The sequence below is a fragment of the Antrostomus carolinensis genome, unplaced genomic scaffold (genome assembly GCF_000700745.2).
Source record: "Antrostomus carolinensis isolate BGI_N321 unplaced genomic scaffold, ASM70074v2 scaffold42413, whole genome shotgun sequence".
Classification (NCBI taxonomy): domain Eukaryota; kingdom Metazoa; phylum Chordata; class Aves; order Caprimulgiformes; family Caprimulgidae; genus Antrostomus; species Antrostomus carolinensis.
The window spans coordinates 42,856-63,700 of record NW_010305252.1 but is presented as its reverse complement, the minus strand read 5'-3'; the positions used below and the strand labels follow the sequence as shown (position 1 = coordinate 63,700).

Below are 20,845 nucleotides of genomic sequence, written 5' to 3'. Positions count from 1 at the left end.
CATAAATGGACTAAAAGTAATTTAATTTCCATGTAGCTTTCTCTCTTGTGGAATGACCATTTTGAAACCTCCCAAAAATGCAGTCAAACAAACCACAGAAATATTCACCTGCTGAAGGAACTACTTTATCTGTGATAAGAACATATTAATAAAACACTGAACCTGCTGTTAAATAGCTCAACTTGAATTACAATCCTTCAACATTTTAGACATGCTTTTGACCTGGTCATCATGACTCCTAAATTTCTATGCCTACAACTTTGTATCTGAAATTATGCCTCTTTCATGCTTTCATGCAGACTTCAAAAATCTAGGCTAGTGTTAAAAAAAAAAATCTGGCTTTCATAGGTATAGGCATAATTCACTTGCAGACCTGAACATACATTTTTAATAGTGATTTGGGGGATTTCTAATGGCTTTCTTAAACAAGCCCTGAGGAAAAAGAAGTTGCATAAGTACTAAGCTGTTATAATCAAATTAACTCACATTCCAAGAGATCAGCCAAAGTCTTAGTTCGAAGAGCTACAGGTCTTTTTGTCTTGTCATTAGTGATGGCAAATTCTTGCATACCCAGCTCTTCTGCCACCTTAGCCTGTGTCCTATTGTTCACCAAAGAACTTCTCAACAGCTGCAATAGAAAGAAGTTCCACTCAATGGTAAAAAATAGCAATGCAAAAGTATAAAAGGTAGGAAGAACTGGGGACAAAAAAAAGTTACTTTTATCCTTGTAGCCTCTCACTTCTCTCAGTTTATTAACATTTTGTTTCAGCACACCTCAAATTATGTACGTAAACACACACATACTCATTATTTCTACTGCTGATTTTTCCTCCTGTTTCAATTCTTCTCTATCTATTCTATAGGCATATTACTTCTGTAGATGTCTTGCATTTGAAATAGTCGTTTGTGAGCTTCTTTGCAACCATAAACCATCTCTCCATCAGTCCTGTACTTTTTCAGCTAATCTGCATTTTTCTAGTTTAAGTAAGTTATATACATTTTTCCAGATAAAGTAGAAACATAGAATATTCTGAGTCTATAGAGCAGTCTCCAGTGTACACCAAATAAGAAATAAATAGGCAGTAATTAAAACAAATGCACATTAAAGCAATATAGTCTATAGCTGGAGAACAAGCAGATGAGGAAGCGGCTCTATTCATCTGGCCAGAGAAGAAAATGCACGGCTGGAGAGCCTGTATTGTTTGCTCTACCGAAGGCATTATAGTTGAGCCTAGCACCCTGACAAAGATCTGGCTCTAACATTTCCCATGTATGACAATGTCCAAGACACCTGGTTCTCCAGCAGAATGCTGGCTTAATGCAGGCTCTAGGCAGATGGCTTAAATAAACATGGAGCTTTGCCAAAGATGCAATCTCATACAGCTTAAAGGAGTACTTCGGCATTTTAGGGTTTCATACAATTTTTGGAACCCCTAGTTAAGGTGAGCTTTTTCCCCGTTTGTTTGCTTTTCTGCTTTAAATGAAACAGCATTAATTTAAGAAGTTAGGGATACTATGGGAGGTAGGGGTGGAAGGGAAACAGTGTCTCTCTTTTCCACTGTTTATACATAATCTAGAGTTGAGAAGCTGCATACACATTTTTTCTCTCTTTGTCTTCCATGTCACATTTGCTCAGCTTATTAGATCCACGTTATATGCTACCTGGCTCCAGCATGTCAACTGAGCTTATGAAAATCAAGATTTATTTGCTGCACTTGATACTTCATCTCTGACAACAGATAAATAACAAACAGTATGTTCATAATTTGTTTGGCAATGATGTATGAAGCAGATCCTCACAACTGGATCTTCATAAACTAGGCAGACTGCAGCTAGGTTTATTACTTGCCTCCCTAACCTCTGCTTAAACTCATCTTCTACCTGTTTATTTCCAGAATTCTTTCCTTTTCTGTCCTTAAGATAAATAAACAATACTTTCCTCAACAAAATCCTAAGTACAATATGCAACCTACAAGAGAGAAGTGCACTATCATGTGACAAAAATCTGCTTCTTGTAATGGGAGAAGGATCTCTTATGCTGTGTTTGCAGAGTATTTATTTTGATGGGACCTGTAATCATGATTAGTAGCACCATATATCAAAGAGCAACATATACACTACACAGTGAATTAGAGATGGAAAAAAAAAACAGTTATCCTTCTAGTATTGTGGTTATCAGCTTGCTCCATATTAGAATTTGCCTCTTCTACAAGTGTGATCTAGCAAGGGACTCAATTTCTCTACTGATAAGGGGAAGACACGATACCTGTGCCTTCCCAGAAAGTTTTTTAGAGCTAGTCTCCACTTTGGCAATACACCGCCCGCATCATTGCAGATGCTGTATTGTGTGACAGATGCTCAACTGGAGCTTGACTCTAATTACAAAGCAATTTTATTTTTCATTCTTCCATCTTCACACTACCCATACTACTACCCATAACTGCAGCATAAGCCAGTACTCGGGAAGCTGTATCTTGCAACAGCCAACAAAATTTTGTTGTCTCTCTTGGCAGATCACTTGGCTATCTCAAAATATGTAGACAAGACTATGTTCTCCTTTCTTATTCTTAAATAGAGTTAATTTACAGATGTCTCTCCACAGTAATCACTACACGCTAGGAAACAACTGCACTGCTAGTCAAGTGGAATCTTCCCATCCTTGACCAAAAATGTCCTCAACACTTCAGACACCATTGAGCTGATGTTCTGTTATTATTTTGAATGTATGTTCCCAGATAACAGAAGAGAGCTCAGTGATTGCCGTTTCTCCTCAGATCCCACATCATGAGTCTCCTTTCTCACAAGTCTCATTTCATTTGTCCTCAAATTTAAAAACAATATTCTTTCATGGCATGGACATCTCCAGAGCTGAAATTTTATTCTAAGCACTGCCTCCTTCTCCATATCTTAATGTGTTTTCAGCATCCATTCCACTCTAACTTTGTAGTTTCCTCTACATACTTGGACTGTGCAACTTGTTCTACTTGCCAACTCACTAATCATTAAATCAAGCAACTTGGAGATGTTCTGATTATTGTCCTGAGTATTTACATCCATTAATAGCAACACTTCATATCCTTTCTGCCAAACAGTTCTTGAAAGATTTATATTACTGTAACAGTGATGCCTACATTCTTAAGTCACTTACAAAGCAAAAAAACTCCACTAATCTTGGATTTCTGCCTTATGTTTTTGTTTCTCTGAAGAATTAATATGACAAGGCTCTTCCCCTTTTAACTTTTACTTCAAAAGTTCAGGCTTTATCTCCTCTGTCTCCTGAATGGCGCAGAAGAATCCATACAAATGTAAATAAGACTTAAGAACTGGTGAAAAAAAAAATAAAATTACTTTTAGTCAGAGCATGTACTTTTTTTCTTGTAAACAGCTTTAGCCCAAAAGACCCAAGAAGCATATTCTTGAAAACACATTGCCTACTAGACTTAGTACCACCATCCCTTTCCTGATTTGAGAAAACCACTCCAGGTAGCTAAGAAACCTACAGTGCTACTTCCCAATTTTAACTAGAAGACTCCACTCATACTCCTGATACATGTATTGCTTTTTTATTCTAGTCAAGACTTGAAAACTAAGAAAGAATTTAGTAAGCTTAAGAAAATTTCTTCCTCACAAATAAAAGACACAGCTGTCTAGCTGCAGGACTAAATGAATCAATCAGGAAAAAAAACCTACATATACTACCACTCTATGTTTAAAGTACTGTAAATTGCTGAAAGATCCCCAGACTGCGTTGTTCAGAGCCCCAGTAAGAAAGGCTGAAAGGCTACAGTAATCAACAACAGATGACTATAACAATGGTAAAATTAAATTCAAAAACTATCACAGGAGCTCCAGATTGAAGACAACAGGAAAACCAGACTAAAACAGATCGTGAAAACTTCTTATCAGGAAACTTAACCCTGCCTGGTTGCAGGTTCAACAGACTAGAAGTCATGAATAAAAATGTGATGTGCCTATTTAAATAAATTAAGACACCCATCTTTAAGGAAGAACTAGCCTTATCTCCCAGTTTCATCACTGACATCCTTAAAATTATTGATCATTTTCACAGAAAGAACAAAAATTATCACACCGGGCTCATAAATCATTGTTTCCTATTCACTGCAGTGCTCTTGACTTAAAATTAACAAAACCTTATTAAGAGTAGTGGTTGCAGAGCCTTCTTTTATTAATCAAATCTAGAATAATTCACTAGCTGCTCCCGTAATTTCAATCTCCATCCCACTCTTGCTCTTCCGGAGAACATGATTGATGGCAGTCTCACCGTTAAGTGCCCTTCATGATGATCAGGGAAATGTATGAATAAATACTCTGTGGCTACTAGCTGCATTATGGAGTCACCCAGGAATTCCATCCTCTGGTTGTGGCCTCTGAAAAATGAGACATCAATGCAGCAAAATCAATAAGCACTCAGGGAGGAAAAAACAAAACCAGCATGCACACACACTAATTAAAATAAAGAGTGATCTGAAAGTGAGCCTCGCTCATTTCCAAATGCATTTAAGACAATTTTCCAGTGTTAACCAGGTGAGACAAAAACACAGTTCGTTACTGTTGTAACACCAACTTTCAGGGAGAAAGCAAATCAGGGTAGCTAAATATACACACAATTATTAGATCACAGATCTGGGACTAACTGAAGGAGAAAAGCAGTTATGAAGTTTGTAATGGGATGAGGTCTCTACCTGCAACTTCTTACAAGAAAGTGAACTCATGAATGCAATGACTTCAATAGAGAAAAAGCTCTGTCCATTCACAAGAAATAAAAGGATCTGGGTTTAATCCCATGTGAGATCCTGGACTGAGTAACCACTGGTAGTGCTCTACTGTTTGCTTTAAAATGGGACCTGGCAGCTCTACACACCACAGAACACAAGGACTGCACTTGGACCAAAGAGCATAATTTTGCTTCTTTCTTCTGCCCATATGTACCTTCAAGTATGTTTTGCTACTGTGTCAGGAGTGATGTGCAAATATCAGTGATGCAGGAAGCTCAGAAGAAACACCAGGATGGCTCTCTAACCTCTTCTGTAGACTTTCCCAAGCTATCCACTACTGACTACTGTCAGAGAGGAGATAATGAGCCAGGCAAGCCTGCATTTGTAGCTGCTCTATTTTCTTCTGGAGAACAGATATAACATCTAGAGTTTGTTTACAAATAAAGCAATCTATGATACTAAACAGAAGGACCTACAGAGCTACTTAAGGACTCTCGTTGTGTACTCACAGAGTCAGATGGTTAAAGCCTACTGTCCTCAGAGTGAATGCACGTGCTAGAAGCCGAACATGCGTAAAGATGACTCCAATTGCCTCCTCAAACTCTGTAAGCTTCTGAAGAACTGGAGAGGTCTCAATGAGTTGTCTGTCAGTATTGGACTCCTGCAGCTGAAAATAAAATGAAGAGCAAACAATGACAAACTGACACTGTTTTAGAACTTTTCAGAGAAAAGCAAGCCTTCTGTAAATGAAGGGCAAAGAATACAGTGAACAAGTTGTTCTGTGGACAGCTGAACAGCCAGCTTCCTCTGGGTTTTTGTCTTGGATAATTACCACTCAAAGATGATGTGAGCTCTGCTGTCTGCCTTTTAACAGTTGAGGCATTTATAACACATTGCGTATACAGTCCTGTCTCTACACATGGATAGCATGGGCTACTAATTTTCACAAAATTCATAATTGTACGTGTCTGAGTTTTCTAATATTATCACATTATTTGCAACTGAGCAACAGATTAAAAATTATTAGAATAGGGCTGGCAGACTGACAGCATGTTAAGATGAGACAAAAACCAAACATATTTCTCCCACTCACCAAAAATAAATTCTTAATATATGAAATTCAAAAGGGCACAATAACACAAGAAAATTGAAATTATCACTTTGGGTTAGTAGCTTTTCTTATCAGTTTCTTGTCTGATGTTCTTGATGTGGTGACACTGTTAAAAAGCCTTCTGGAGCTGGGAAACAGCTTAGGCATTTCCTCTAGCCACTCTGGGCATCTCTTTTGTATGGCAATGCCTCAGAGAAGGAATCATCCAGATGAGGATGCCTAAAGGAAAAGTAAGAATAGCCACAGTTTTTTTAAAGTGGCATTAAGATCTTTTTTGGTTTGTTGCCTGTCCCTTTTCTATTCATTGATTACATTCAATTTAACTTTTTCCTTAAACATGACTGAGCTTTCAGCTGACGTTTTCATAGAACTACATATCTTGGCACTGAAATCCCACGCTTGGGTGATAACGGTCAGGTTGGAGTTCAGTTGCAAGTGGAACAGAGACTGCTTTTTGCTTCCTCATGCATGATCCTTTACAATTCCTCTGTATTTACCAACACAGAATTTAATCTGCTTTTTTACTCTACAGTCAGTCACTCTTGCATTCTCGCAGACTGAAATTCTTCACCGTACAGTTGTCCCTGCTACCCTGAATAATTCGGTATTGTCAAACTGCCACCTCACTGCTCATCCTCTTCCCTAAACTGTCGATGCGAGCAGCCTGTACTTCAGCAAGGACACCTAGGGAAATCTGCCAGTAATCTCCATCCCTTTTAAGATGTGGTCATTTCACTCCTGTTCACCATTTCTTATGTTTCAGCCATTCCTTTAAATCTTGTAAGGACTGACAGTATTCACTTGGGGTTGCTTTTTTTTTTCTTCCCTTTAAAAAAAAAAATATATATATTTTTAAAAGCCTTTCATGAGTGCCTTTCTAACAGCCTCTTAGGAACCCAGCAGACAGTGTCATCTGCATCATCACGTTTTTTTGTCTCCTCTGAAATCTCCTACTGATTTGTCAGGTAGGACTTGCCTTTACATATCAACTCTTCATAAAGAGACTACATTTATCCAGGTAACCTCTAATTATTTTTCTCATTACTATTTCTACTGACTTGACTAGTGCCAAATAACAGGGTTACAGGCCTTCATTTCTGTATATCTTACCCAAAGCCCTTTTTTTTTTTTTTTTTTTTTTAATTAGTATCTTATTTACCATATTGCTATGGTGACTTTTAATAATTTTTAAAAATGCCATTTTTCAGGCTAGCTGTGCAAAAAGGCCAACCTGGGCAGCCTGTGTTTCCCCTGCTGGTAAGCAGAGACCCAGTATGGCTTCTGGGGCATGGAAGGAAATAAATTTTCATCACACATTAAGGTAGTAGAATGAAATGATAAGCTGCATATACTGTCTCCAATCTCTAAGCAGAGTCCAAGTCATCTTTGTGAAAGCAGATATAAAGATGTTAAAATCAAATAAAGTAAGAGAAGAGAGAAAACTAGAGTAAGAAGAATTTTCTTGGGAGCTTGTGCCACCATGTAGGATAGCTGGTGCTGAATCTCAAAAGTTTATCTTCCTATTAAGACTCACAGAGAGTTGGTTGTAAAAAGCGCTTCATGTGCACTGACTTGTTGCTGAAGATTTTGTCTACGTACCCATTGCAAAATCTGTGCAAATACATGAGATTTCAGATGGAAGCTTCAAAGTGACCTTCTGCTGGAAGGGTGTGCTCATAAAAAGTTTCAAAAGAGCCTAACTGACTTGCACAAAACATCAGAGATTTGGTTGAACAAAAGAGACCTTTCAGATGTTCATGTGACCCTGAGCACCTTATGAAGTGACTGGGTGACAATTTGAATGCAGCTGTTCTTGCAGTGGCCCTGCACACCTGGAAAATGCCACCACATTTGCTGTGAAGAGAAGGAACTACAGTGCAGAGAGGCTCTGTGACTTGATCAAGGTCTCTTCAGAATTCATTCAGGGAACAAGGACTGGGAAACCATTCTCCCAACTTCCAGCCTTGTAAACTAACAGCTTGTGAACTTGTATGCTCCCATATATGGAGGATAAATTAGCCTTCAGACACCTGCATAATTTCAGTGTTTACTTGCAATTAAAGCTACTGGAATCACCAAAACAATCATGCTATCATTGCACACACACACACAAAATCAAAATCACACTCATTCCATTCAATTAATATGCTTTCCTACTATTAAGGTTTCTGTCTTAATTGCAGGTTAACAAAATATGTACATAAATTGCTTTTGCAACCTTTTTCCCCCAACTTTGAGACGATGCACAAGAAGCTCCCAAAATGCTACCTCTCACTAGATTTATTGTATGAGAAACAATTACATATCAAACATGAGCCAAGGAAAGCTGAATGAATAATCCTTAGAGAAGCAGAGACTCATTATTTAAGAAAAAAAAATAATTCTCAAAACCAAACACAAAGGTAAATATGTACTCTCCCTTTACTTCTTTTCAGCACAATTTTTGAGATTTCATTGCAATAGAGACCTATGTAAAAGTATCCTTGAAAATAAAACAGAGTTATGAAATTTATTACAGAAAGGGACACACTTACTTGGAGTGGGTGCAGTGGATAATTAAGCCATACATCCCGCAGGTCCTGCAAACATTGAGAGATGCCTTTAATGCTCAAGGGAGTCATTTAACAAATTCCACAGTACTAAATAAAATGTCATTACTTGAAACACTGAACTATTTCAGATGCTGACTCTGCTTATTGCAAATTCAATAGTGCTGGCAAACTAATTTTTAAAATCGTGTATTTGATGTTCAAACTGCCTGTAGTTCTCCCAATTAGCTTGTGTCCAAGAGGTGGAAAAAATCCTTAAACCAAATAAAAAGTGGTTAAAGGAAGGAAAAGATTTGTTTAAGCCTCAAGACTAACTTTATTTGCAAGTACTCCTCAGCAGTGGGTTTGACTTCACCAAAGACAAGGATTAAAAAACACCCCCCCCCCTCATTTATTTTTTCCTATTTCATATAGGCTTCCTTCACTACAGGCACTAAGCAGCAAATAAACACTGAGTTACAAAAGGCTCCAAAACACTTTTATTTCTAATAAGCTTTGTCATTTCACAGACTCAGAGATTTTTTCAAGGAGACTATATAATTCATCCCCTCACCACTGCCCCATGTATTGTCCCCAGTAGTATGTTACCAATTCCTTTCCTTAGCCATTACGTAGGATACATTCCAACTAACAGCGATCTAAGATACAGTATGCAAGAATAGATCCGACTTTAACTAAGCAGTTGGATTAAATCCCCTATAATTTTTCCAAAGATATGTTTAAAACTTTTAGGGGTGGGAAGATTTAACTGATGAAACAGGAATAATGGCTCTACATGTAGATCACTTGCCCAAAGCATACTACCTGGATCCACAGCAACCATCTCTGTCGTTAGAGCAGCACTTTGAATGGAAGTCTGCAGGCTTCCCACACCACCCACCTTTCCCTAAGCCGACCAACAAGCGGCACACCTGAGGGAACACTGTAATTTTTTTCCTGAATCAGTGCAGCTTGCTGTCCTAAACATGCTATGTTATGTTCAGTTTCCAGGAACTAAGTACAACAGGTGTATTCCTGTTCATTTGTGATTCTCAGGTAAACAATGGACAAGAAAGCATGCCTTCAGTTATTTTTTAAAATGGAAATCAAATAATAGAAATTCATTAATACCTTATCATTGAAGAGTAAACGTCCAAATAACTGTTTTGCTTCTTCTAGGCTCCCCTCCAGATAAACAGCTCCTGCATGAGGGGACAATACATCAAAGGTCAATAATGCATTAGTACTTAGAAAATTACTAAGCACAGGAAAGATCTCTGCCTTCTTAACCTCCATTTATTTTTTAAAAGCATGCTTTCTGTGGTAATAACATAATTTTTTGAAAAATTTAAACCATGTTAAACACCAACATAAATCAATTGTCATAAAATGCACAAAACAAAATGAATTAGTTAAATCAGTCATAGAAAATGATACATTCAGAGGGCAAAGTTTAAACAAATTAAGCTAGAAAAAAAATCTGCTTCTAAAAGTAGTTTCAGTAATCAGCTAAATATACCATATATGTAGATAGTGAAAGCCATGAAATACATTTCAATAGCTAGCAAATAGTTTTTACTTATTCTGTACTTTCAACAACATTACATTCTGCATATAAAATATGTGGCAGGACTATTCCAAACCTCAGTATCTACCCAGCATCACAATAATACACTGTCTGAACTGGAAGCTGCATCTCTTGACTTCTGGAGATTACAGTAGGGGTTGTTTTTTTTCCTCTCTCTCCTTTTTTTTTTTTTTTTAAACTGCATATACAGCCCTCACTAGCCCGCCACATGCCCCTTAGTAACAAGCTCTGCAAAATTTATGGTAGTGTATTATATTTCTTGTGTGTACCATATACACTCTGTATCTGCACAGGTACTTTATAAATTCAATATCGACATTTTGTCCTTTGATACTCTTCACAGGAGGGCTTCTGAAAACCTTGAACCAGTTCTTGTAGGCACATCTGTATAAAAGCAAAGGGAATACACAGCTACATGAAGAACACAGAGAAAGGGAGTCAGTGTTCCCATGTACAGGGTGAACATGCTTTGCCTTGCTGTGTCTTCCCACACCCCTCCCTGGTCCCTTTCCTTTTAATTCCTCACTAGGTCAACTACTTTCTTTGGACTCTTCAGAGAACAGTTTGGGGGTTTATAAGACTATCTTGCCAGAGGCATATTATGAGAGCACAGAATTTCAAATAGGTCCTTGGCAGCCTACTTATACTGCTGGTTACTATTTTCATCACAGGGAAGAAGCACCAGACTTTTACAAAGGTTCTCAAGTAGGAGCTCCAGACCCCACATACGCTTTTATAGTCCCTTAACAAGCTCCTGGACTTTAGCTAGGGCCCTGACAAAATCTTATTGCTCAATTAACTTTGTGAACAACTTTGTACTGGAGGTTAAACAGCAAGGTTGCTCTCTTAGCAAATCTTAATGCCTGCCAAATAGTCCTCATCATTACATCCTAGACAAGGTGAAGTACGTGAACAAAGCCACAGATATCTATCTAGTGTTCCTTTTCTGTTTGGTGGATTGTTTTGTTTCTGTTTTTTTATTATTTTTTATTTTTAAATTAAAGATCAAAGCACTTTTGGAAAGCAAAATAGAGTTAAAAAGAAAACACTTATTTCTTGATAAGACAAAATGCAATTTGGCCCAAGGCCGAGTGCACAAGAACTGCTGACATCTAAACCAACTACAATCTATTTTTCAAAGCAGGACAAAATGCTTTGGGAGCTTGTGTTGTATGTAAAGACTTGGATGAGGGTTAAATAATTCCTGTAGTTACTATGATGTACAGTACATCTGGATGACTGTGAAACCAAATCAGTGAGATTTAGCTTGCTTCATACATTCAAACAAATAAAGTTTTATAAAAATAGGCTATTTAAAATAGAGCCTGTATTGATACAATGGATCAGATTTCCACCTTGCTACTTGCTTATTTGGTAACTGTGGTCAGGCAGTCCTGACTTCTCCAACATAAACTTACTAACTAGCACAGCCAGTCACTGATCAGCATCTTAGTACCCCTTAGCAAATTTGACAGAACTCTTGTTCAGCCTCACCTAGAGGGCTTTGGTAGATTTATTAGACCAGCCATGACATATTGCCATGCTTTTCATACAGAAGGAAAATGCAAAGACCAAAAATATTTACTTAGCAAATGTCTCAATTCACAGGAGAAGGTTAGCAGGGCACAGAGGAAGCAGGCTGGTGACTTGGTTGGGAGTGCCTGATGCACCCAGAAAGCTCGCTGCAGAGTCTAAAATTCAGGGGTGAAGCAGGACTGCACATTTTGCAGGACTGTGCAAGTACTACTGGAAGCAGTGAGCCTGCACTTTTCCTGCCAGGCCATGGTGACGGGACTACTGTCCCTGAGGACTGCAGGTGACAGGCCACAGTGGTGGTCGTGCATGAGAGGTGGAGTTCTGCAGTGACAGATAGAAGTCCTGTGCCACAAGGGTATGATGTGGGTGCATCTTCAGTGCACAGGAGGCAAGATACAGAAGATGAGATTTTTGTTGTAATACTGGACACTTATGTTATACACATGGCATATGTGCAGAAAATGGGAAGAAACAAGTAAGATTTAAGAAGCTTTACTATCTCCTACCCTTAGTAATACTACTCGACCCAGACCCATGCCTCCTCCATCACAGTCAACATGGCATGTAGACATATGAAAACATAGCTGTCTGCACACAAACACACACACTTTACCTATAAGGGCTTCAAAGCAGTTGGCCATGGCATGGCGGAGATCCGATTCCCTGCAAAGGTCTGGACCATGAGCATAAAGCATAAACCGATCTAGTTCCAGCTTCTGCAGAATATGTGGAAAGAGTTAAAACCACGGTTTTAAAAGTATAAGACTACCAGTTTTAGACACTAGAATTCAATTACATTATTATTATGCAGCAACTAGTTTTGAGGGAACTTTAAAGCTTTTATCCATAGTTTCAGTTCAGACAGACTAAAATTAGAAGACTTTAATATTTGTTTCTCAGAGGCAAGCAACTAGAGTGGGACAGCATGGGAAAACTAGGAATTATCAAATCAAACCATCAAGGGAAGCCAGATCAAAATACATTACTAGTGAGATTTAGGAATAAGTTCAAGAGGATGGCTGAGGGCATGACAGAAAAATAGCCTGGCACTGGCCGGATGGTGCAGCCTGCTGTGTTTCTTGCTGATAGTTTGCCATCATGTGATTTGCCTTCAGAAATGCCAAAGGGATAGTCAAAAGGAGGGGAGTTAACACTGAGGAAAAAGATTTTGCCTACAAGAAGAAGATAAAGGAGAACAGTGAGGAACCGTAACTCCTGTACACACAATCTGCTGAACATCTGACTTTTTCCTCGAAGTGTGCCAACAGGTGCCAGTGACAAAAGCCTCTGGGCACTGCAAGCAGAAGACTGGTATTTTAATCTGCAGTGCCACCTAGCTTTCTTTTTCCTTTCTAATGTGCATCATTAACATTCCTCTGTTGCCTGAACCATAGTTCTGCTTGCCAGTCAGAATTTCAGGTAGTGAGTCAGATATCCTACATAATACATGATAATTCCGTTATAGAAATGCAGGCAACAGCTCCTAGGTTCTCTTTACATATTCATCTTTTTGACACAAAACCATTATTGAGATTTTTAAAGAGATTTGTGCATCTTGCAAAGTTTGTATGAGAATAGGTTCTTCCCAACTGGGTCTAAGTTTCTACTGACTAATTTCTCATTAACTTTCAACTTCATCCTCCTGCAGTATATTTAAGAGGTAAAAGTGGAGACTAAGTTGTTTGAGGTATGACATTTAGACATATTTCAATTAGAGAAAGGGACTCTTCCATTTTCAGTGAATGAGAGCTTATGCACTGCTCCAGAACACAAGGAATTACCATTTACAATGTTCCATCACGCTTTATAAAGTGAGAGGAGCCCTCATTAAAGTCAACATAAAAGTGGAACATTAATTGTTTTACACCAAATTTGAATTTCTTACAGATTATTGTAATTTGTTCATGTTAACAGGTGTTGTTTGGGTGTTGGTGTGTCTCCCCCACCTCCAACAGCTTCTCTCCATTTTCAGAGCTTGCATTCAGCTCTTTTTGCATGTGTTTTGCTTCTCATTTTTTGATCACAACACATTTCAGATTATTTTTAAAATTTCTGCTACAATGTCCCTAAGAAGCGACAGAAATTTGTTGTTTGATCCTCAATTAAAGCAGCATTCCACATGCACAAGAGAAGCTAGGGAGCTGAGAATTATACTGAGTAAGTAAACTGAACACAACACGACACTGCAGGGTATAATTAAAGAGGATGAAACCAGGAACATCATGTAAGATATACGAGAGGAAAAAAGAGTAAGTTTGAAAATCAGGAATGCACAGATATCGAATATTTACAGTTGTATCTAATATAGGTAGACACAATTTAAAAAATGTTGCAATACAATTTTTCAAAAATTGTCCATGTACAGTGATAAAAGCCATGAACAGAGCTTTAAGAATCTATGAGCTTTCCTGATGCAAGTTTTAAAATAGTAACATTAATTCAAATCTCAGGCAGTTCAATACCATATTTGTAAACAAAACCTTGATTTGAAACACTGCAATCAATTCATGCTTATCTAAATCATTAGATAAAGTGTTGGAGGAAAATGATTGTATTTGCTCCCTACCCTATGTCTCTCAAGAACTAAGCAAAAAGATGACACGTTAAAAATGCAGTTTTTGACAAAATCTCAATATTCAACATGCTTGTTTAAATTACTGCGTGAATATGAACAAAGAAGATTAAAAGAGCACTTGAAAACTAGCAGCAATATACAGTGGACATGTGTGCATGCACAGCTTGATTCATTACATCAGTAAGTCTCAAGGTGTTTTTTAAAAAACATGTTAACAAAATCAAATGTGAATCAGGGAATACCAAATTATCTACAAATAGAGACTTAATCAACTTTCCATCTCATATTCCCACCCCCCAGTATCATGGAGAAATGTAAAAAGCTGTCATTAACAAAATTAAGAGAAATAAAATTCAGAGGCATCTCAGTCTTTCCCATAAGATAATACAACTTCTCATCAAAAGCTTTTATAACATATTTCTCTTTCACAGTTCACAGTGAATCTGAAAATGACTGCATAGGTTAGGGAGTAGACAAAATTTGTCTTTCCCCACTTTTCCTAACACTTGCTGCCATGTTTTCCCTGTCATAGTTTCCTTTCGCAAACAACTAGCTTGTTTCTTTTTCTTCACTAAATTTCTACTATCAGCTTCATTATCTGGGCATTTTAAAAGTCAATATAGACACATCTTCAATATAAGCATCCTAAAAACTTAGGATTTTACACTGTAAAAATTACTCCTCCTAAAAACATGCTTTTGAGCAAACACTAAGTGCTTCGTCTTTAAAATCTACTTTCAAACTGAAAAGAGCTCCTATATCCCAAATCTTGTACACAAAACACAGTAAAGACACTGATGTTCAAAGCAGGGAGAACCCCCAAGAAGCAATCCACGCGCTAATAGCATCCTACCCATGGATGTCAAAGATAGAGACGTATAAAACTGTACCTTAGCCAACATGGCCAGGTGTTGGTTCTGCACGATAGCGGTGCGGTATGTAGCTAATCCCCCTTCCTCCAGAGTGGGAAACAGGTAGTACAAGTGGACACTGGCAAAACAAAAATCAAATCAGGTGCTGTCAGCACTTGGTTAAAGATGAACCACGTGTGCCTCTAGGGAACAGTGCCTTCCCTCAGATCCTAGCTGGTAACACAGCTCCCTCCCCAAGATGGCAACTCAGCTTGTAGCAAGGTAAAGAAACAAACATTAAAACAATGCTCAATAATATTTGAGCAGATAGCATTGGCAGTAGGGGAGGAAGAGTGTGGTTTCACTACTGGGCAGCACGTAATCTCTAAATCCCTGCAGTGACATGCAGTTCCCCCACCTGAAGGTTCCTATCTATCAGCAGCAGAGGGTTCAGCAAGGTTGACACCTAGGGGCTGCTGAGGAATAATGCACGAGGCAATCCTCAGCCTCGAGAAACTTCATGCTGCTCATATGCACTACTTTAAGATGATACTACTGATTCAGGCTGGACCAACACTCAGGGTATTTATTTTACGAGTTTCTTACATTACTTCAACAGATGCTAATGAAGCCAAAGAACAGAACTCAACAACTTGTATTTATCAAATGTGTGAAGTCATTAATACCACAGAAAAAAAAAAAAAAATGAGTAAAAATCACAGGCTTTCAACTTGTCATCACACAAGATACTTCATAAAACAGAAATAAACGAAAAAAAGTAATTCAGTGAACCAACCAAGATCTGAGTAACAGATAAATGATTCTGATTATCTTCTTATAGAACTATCTAACCCATGTAGGAAAGAAGTTAATACAGAGAGGTTTTTCAACAACCCACAAATAAGGCAGTGGATGGCACTAATAATTAAAATATTTTATTAACCCAGTCCACAGGGAGAAAAGTGCAGATGGATGCAAGATTATTTAAGGACAAATATTGCTATAAACCTTAGAGGCAATCTAATCAAGCATCATAATTCATAAAAGCAAAGACCTGAAGTCCAGAGAGTTAGAAAAAAAAGTGAGACTTAAGTAGGTGCTTACACGCTCTACTGAACAGAAATGTAACTCAGTTTTTTTTTTCTGAACTGAGACAAAAGTTAGCTCAGAAAGTCAACTGATAGTTGCTCAACAATGACAAAGAAAAATGCAAGACATTTTAATCAACAAGTCTTCCATCTTATCAGCCTGTACTGTTGTATTAGAGAAAAGGCCATGGGTTTTAAGGGCAGTGGAGACCTTTATAGACTAATAGCTTTTAATACTGAGTAGCTAATGGCTAGTAAAGACTAGCAGAGAATGGAGATACAAGGGCAGTTTTGTTATCCATATAAAAAAATTGTTTAGAGAAACTTTAAAATAAACAAGACTACTACCCTATTAAAAACAGTAGGAGAAAGCAGCTGAAAAAGGATTATAATATTTATTTTGCAAACTGCTTGCCTCTAGTACTCTGGTAAGAGAGGCTAATGGAGGTAACTGGTAATATCCCTCTATTGTTCACCGATTTTAGAATATTCAAAACAGAAGAAAACTATAGCACTTTTGATGAATCATGGTTTTTTGTTATTACTTCTAAATAAAACACATTTGTGCTCAACTATTTTATTTACATACACGCATTATGCAAGCCACAGCCCTAATAACTGGAAATACCAGAAACCACATTCAGTGTTACCAATAAATGCTTTCCCCTTGCAACTAGAGAAAAAGAACCTCTGGAAACAAAATGGCATGCTAAGAAAAATACCTTTCCTTTAAAAAAATAGTCCAAAATTCAACTTGTCTGTAGCTGAATAATCTCTAACCCCAATCAACTTAAAACTGCACTCCACGAAACAGAAAGTCTAGCTTTTCCTTTTGTAATCTTCCTCATTGTATCATCAGCACTGAAGGAATTTTCAAGAGAGCTGCGTGCCGATGCGCAGCTCTAAATACCAGGCAGGACTGCAAACACACACAGCTATAAAGTAGACACTGCAAAGCTTAATAAACCCAACGGTATAACAGTAACATACAGAGGTGAGGACTGTTGAAGAATTCCCCATTTACCTCGTTAAGAACTCCACCACAGCATCTCCCAGAAATTCTAAACGTTCGTTGTGGTTAATCCTGAAAAAGGCATTTTAAGGTTTATTTACTATCAGCTAAGTAACACATGCTGGTTATTTACACAATACAATTAAAACAGAACAAATCAGAGCTGATTGCTAACCAGCCATGACAGACATTCTTGCAGCCTCTCCGACCCTCTCTGGGTTACAATCCTTTCCATAACAGAATAACAACTATATGGATCTTGAAACTCAGGGCTCACACCACCCTCTCTGAAATTTTCATATGTTCCATTTTATAGCAGAGAATGGAACAGAGAAAGGAAACAGTACCACTGATTGGCACCAAGGTCGAGTTTCTTTGTCCATCAGAGGGCACCAGGTGATTGACACAGCCTGTCTTCACTCTTGTGCATGCAACTAGGGAAGTGTATGTAATTAACGTCAACACCTGCAGGTGTGATGACTCCACAACAGATTCATTGGTACAGTAGAACGACAAGAGAGTAAGTTTTTTCATTTTTCATAGCACCTTTGAATGCCCTGTTTTCTGTAACTTCCTTTGAGCTCAGAAGAAAATAGGGCTGTACAAGAAGATGCATTCAAAGATGCCATTAAACTAGTAGAATCTTGTATTTCCTGTGTTTTCCTTTTCTTCTATCACTGCTTCTAAATTTCCTTAGTTTTGCATAGTTTTGTTTCCTCCAAGCTCTCTGCCTGCTTATATAACAAAGGACTAATAGGACACAGCAGCTGGAAAAAAGTGACTTTGTCTTCGAACATATATGAATTTCTGCTCTATGCATCAAAGCATGTAAGTAGCACCATTTTTACTTCACTTATGATTGTAATAGAATCAAGGTCATTGCCACAGGATTTTTTTTTTAAAATCCAGAAGATTCTTCTCAAGTGTTTGACAGCTTTTATTGTAATTTGCACTCTGCCAACAATTATATAGTTAATCTAATTTCTGAAAGAGCAGGCCTTTGTTATGGGCTGAAAGAATCCAAGTACCTCTGGTGTGTAAAGTTAATAAAGTGTGAGCAAAACTACAACTCCTCTGTGTAGCAACATGGAAGAAAACAACAGATCTCTCAGAGGTGAGATTTTATATTTGTGTGTTATTTTGTGAGAATTAATACAATGTAACCTTATCTCACATTATCTTAAAAGGGCTGAAATAGGCTTGAGGCTGACTCTCCAAGAAAAGGGCATAGTCTAGCTGAAACAGCATTTGAGGAACACTACAACGATATATTTAGAATTCAACTTCTCCCATTCCTGAGCTTTCTCCAGGATGATGACTCTTAAAAGGCCCAGTTATAGCACTAGTTTACTAAAATACACTCTGCCCTTTAGTACGTGCATTTAGGAGATTTCACATGCAACTGTGTCTTGCATTAGCCCTGCGAGCTTTGTTGATTCACTTCAGCTAAATATGGTGCCTGTGGCTATAAACCACATTATTTATTTGCACAGAATTCTTAGTGGTCATTTAAGGATTATTACATTACAACATTAATGGTTTTTGCATACATTTAAATTGGACCAGTAAATCAGCAAAGCCCACATTCAGTATCACATTAATGTAAACAAGGTGCCATGCCAGGAAGGTACTACTGTGAGGAAGCATAATGGAGAATCCAGTTTATAGCAATGATAACAACAACAAATCTTATTTTTAAGTCTGCAGAAAGCAAAAAGGGAGCCTTTTAGTTCTCATTTCAAGGACAAACAAAAATGATAGAATGATCTGTTAAAAACTTTCTCAGGAGTTTTCTGCAGGCTTGACCAAACATTTATTAAGTCACTGCTAATGGAGGTTCAGCACATCTTCATAATACAAAAATAAATTCAAAATGACTTTTCATTTCAACTATTTGCCAAAGCTGTTGCTGACAGTAAGTTGGTTGTTTCTATTAAGCATCTCCCTCTGCAACAGCTACCCTACTTGCAAACAATTATTTTTATTACCTGGAAGGAGCTGGATCATCCTGTCCCAAACGGGACATAATATTTATCAGGGTGTTTATCCCTAGAAATATAAACAATGCACTATTAAATAAACAACTACTAATTCAATTTGAATGGGCTTAGAAAATAATTACTCAAAATATTACTTTGTAATTGCTGTAAACAAGATCATCCTGTTATTTACAGGGTTTACTTACAGAGAGTATAATCCTTATAGTTGCTCTCTGCCTAACTGAAGGCAGCCCCATTACAATACTATTGTATTTTTGCATTCAGAGAGCCAGATGAAAATACCACCCTTGCATGGAAGAGACATTCCAAACATTACATAAACAATAAACAATTACTCCATTACAGCTGAATATACTTTTAAGGGGGAAGGAATATTCTGCAGCAGAAAGATCATATTTTTACATTAGTAAGACATTTTTACAAAATATCCTCAAGTTTGCTCACCATGTTGAGTAGCACATTAAGAAAACAATACTTGCACAAATCAAAGAAAATACATCCTCCCATTTATTATCCTTGCTTTTTTTCCAGCTCTTTACTTGTTGTCTGATTTTTAAAATCCAGTCTTTTTGAAAGACCTCACTGGTGTGTATGTATAACCACTGAAATCTTCCACTGAAGGGATATCCCAGAAGAACAATGACCAATGAAATAATAATGGACAAAAGGTTTTCTTACTGATTAAGTGTGAGGTGAGAGAAAAATGATAGTGGTGTAACAGCATACCTTTTTTTCTCATGTGCATATGGTGAACTTTTCTATCTCCATACTTTGGCTGTCGAATACCACAGTTGGATAAGGAATTCCTGGCATGATCTGGATTCATTCCAAAGTTTAAGTGATGGCTTGGATGAGTCATGGCAAGCTATAATGTAGCACATACAGGAAAAAAAAAAAGCCTGAGATGTATCTTTGCAAATATAAGGGGAAAAAAAAAAATTTCTTAGACTGGTAGCTAATAATTGTAATTTTTTTAGTTTGAAGAAAGGCTACAAAGTGATGTCGTCAACTAGTAGCTTGGTTCCAGCAATTTAAATGTAGGATGTATTATTTCAGACGTCAGAAAGAAGCAACATTTATGCCCAATCATCAGTTTAACTAATTAACTTTCAACATGTTTTTTCTTTAAAGAAAATTTAGCTTAGAAGAGAAAAAGCATGATCTGTCAATTTGCCCTACGAGTTTTGCTTACCAGCTTTGCTGACCTGATTTCAATACATTTGCTTATTTAAACCTATATTCACTCTAACATTGCAGTGTAAATATTCATATTGAAACAACTAAGAGCCTCAACCATTCACATATTTGATTTGGGCTATTTAAGTATCTATAAAACTCTCCTACTTAAGAAAAACAACAACAAAGAAGTGTATTATCTCTGTCATGGTTCTTCAGAGGAACTCTTTCTCTCATGCCTCTACAGGGCCACTTTCCAAATGGAAGTGAACAGCAATGACAGGATGGGTCTTCTGTTTTACATTTGTGCCATCTAGCATCACCAAAAGCTTACTCTGCTGCTGACACCACCACTATGAAAATGGCAGCAGTAAATCAAAATACAGCTAGCTTTTATGACTCCATTCTGCAAACTTATGCATTTCCTCTTTCTTTACACATACACACCTAAAAATATTATGCATGTATAAATGCATGTGTACACACACCTTGTATATAAAACAAGAGATATACTGGCAAAATTCAAGCTACAGAAAGTTACTTCTGAAACACCTGCAGGACTGGTGCTGCAGGCTGTAAGCAAAGACATTTCGGTAGTTCATTCAAACACTGTCTGTGGCTTTCCAAACATAAGACTTAGAGAA

General features: G+C 37.5%; 1 protein-coding gene across 1 annotated transcript in view; it reads right to left on the bottom strand.

Annotated features, from left to right (window-relative positions):
- Positions 1-20,845, bottom strand: part of DROSHA (drosha ribonuclease III) — a 70,096-nt gene that overhangs the window by 7,683 nt on the left and 41,568 nt on the right. Inside the window, exons 18-27 of the mRNA XM_010164733.1 lie at positions 19,752-19,890; positions 19,014-19,074; positions 17,038-17,097; positions 14,965-15,064; positions 12,113-12,215; positions 9,507-9,577; positions 8,382-8,426; positions 5,246-5,403; positions 4,283-4,388; positions 487-628 (exon numbers count right to left, since the gene is read on the bottom strand). Of these exons, the coding sequence (XP_010163035.1) occupies positions 487-628; positions 4,283-4,388; positions 5,246-5,403; positions 8,382-8,426; positions 9,507-9,577; positions 12,113-12,215; positions 14,965-15,064; positions 17,038-17,097; positions 19,014-19,074; positions 19,752-19,890 (985 nt within the window). The remainder of the gene's footprint in view (positions 1-486; positions 629-4,282; positions 4,389-5,245; positions 5,404-8,381; positions 8,427-9,506; positions 9,578-12,112; positions 12,216-14,964; positions 15,065-17,037; positions 17,098-19,013; positions 19,075-19,751; positions 19,891-20,845) is intronic.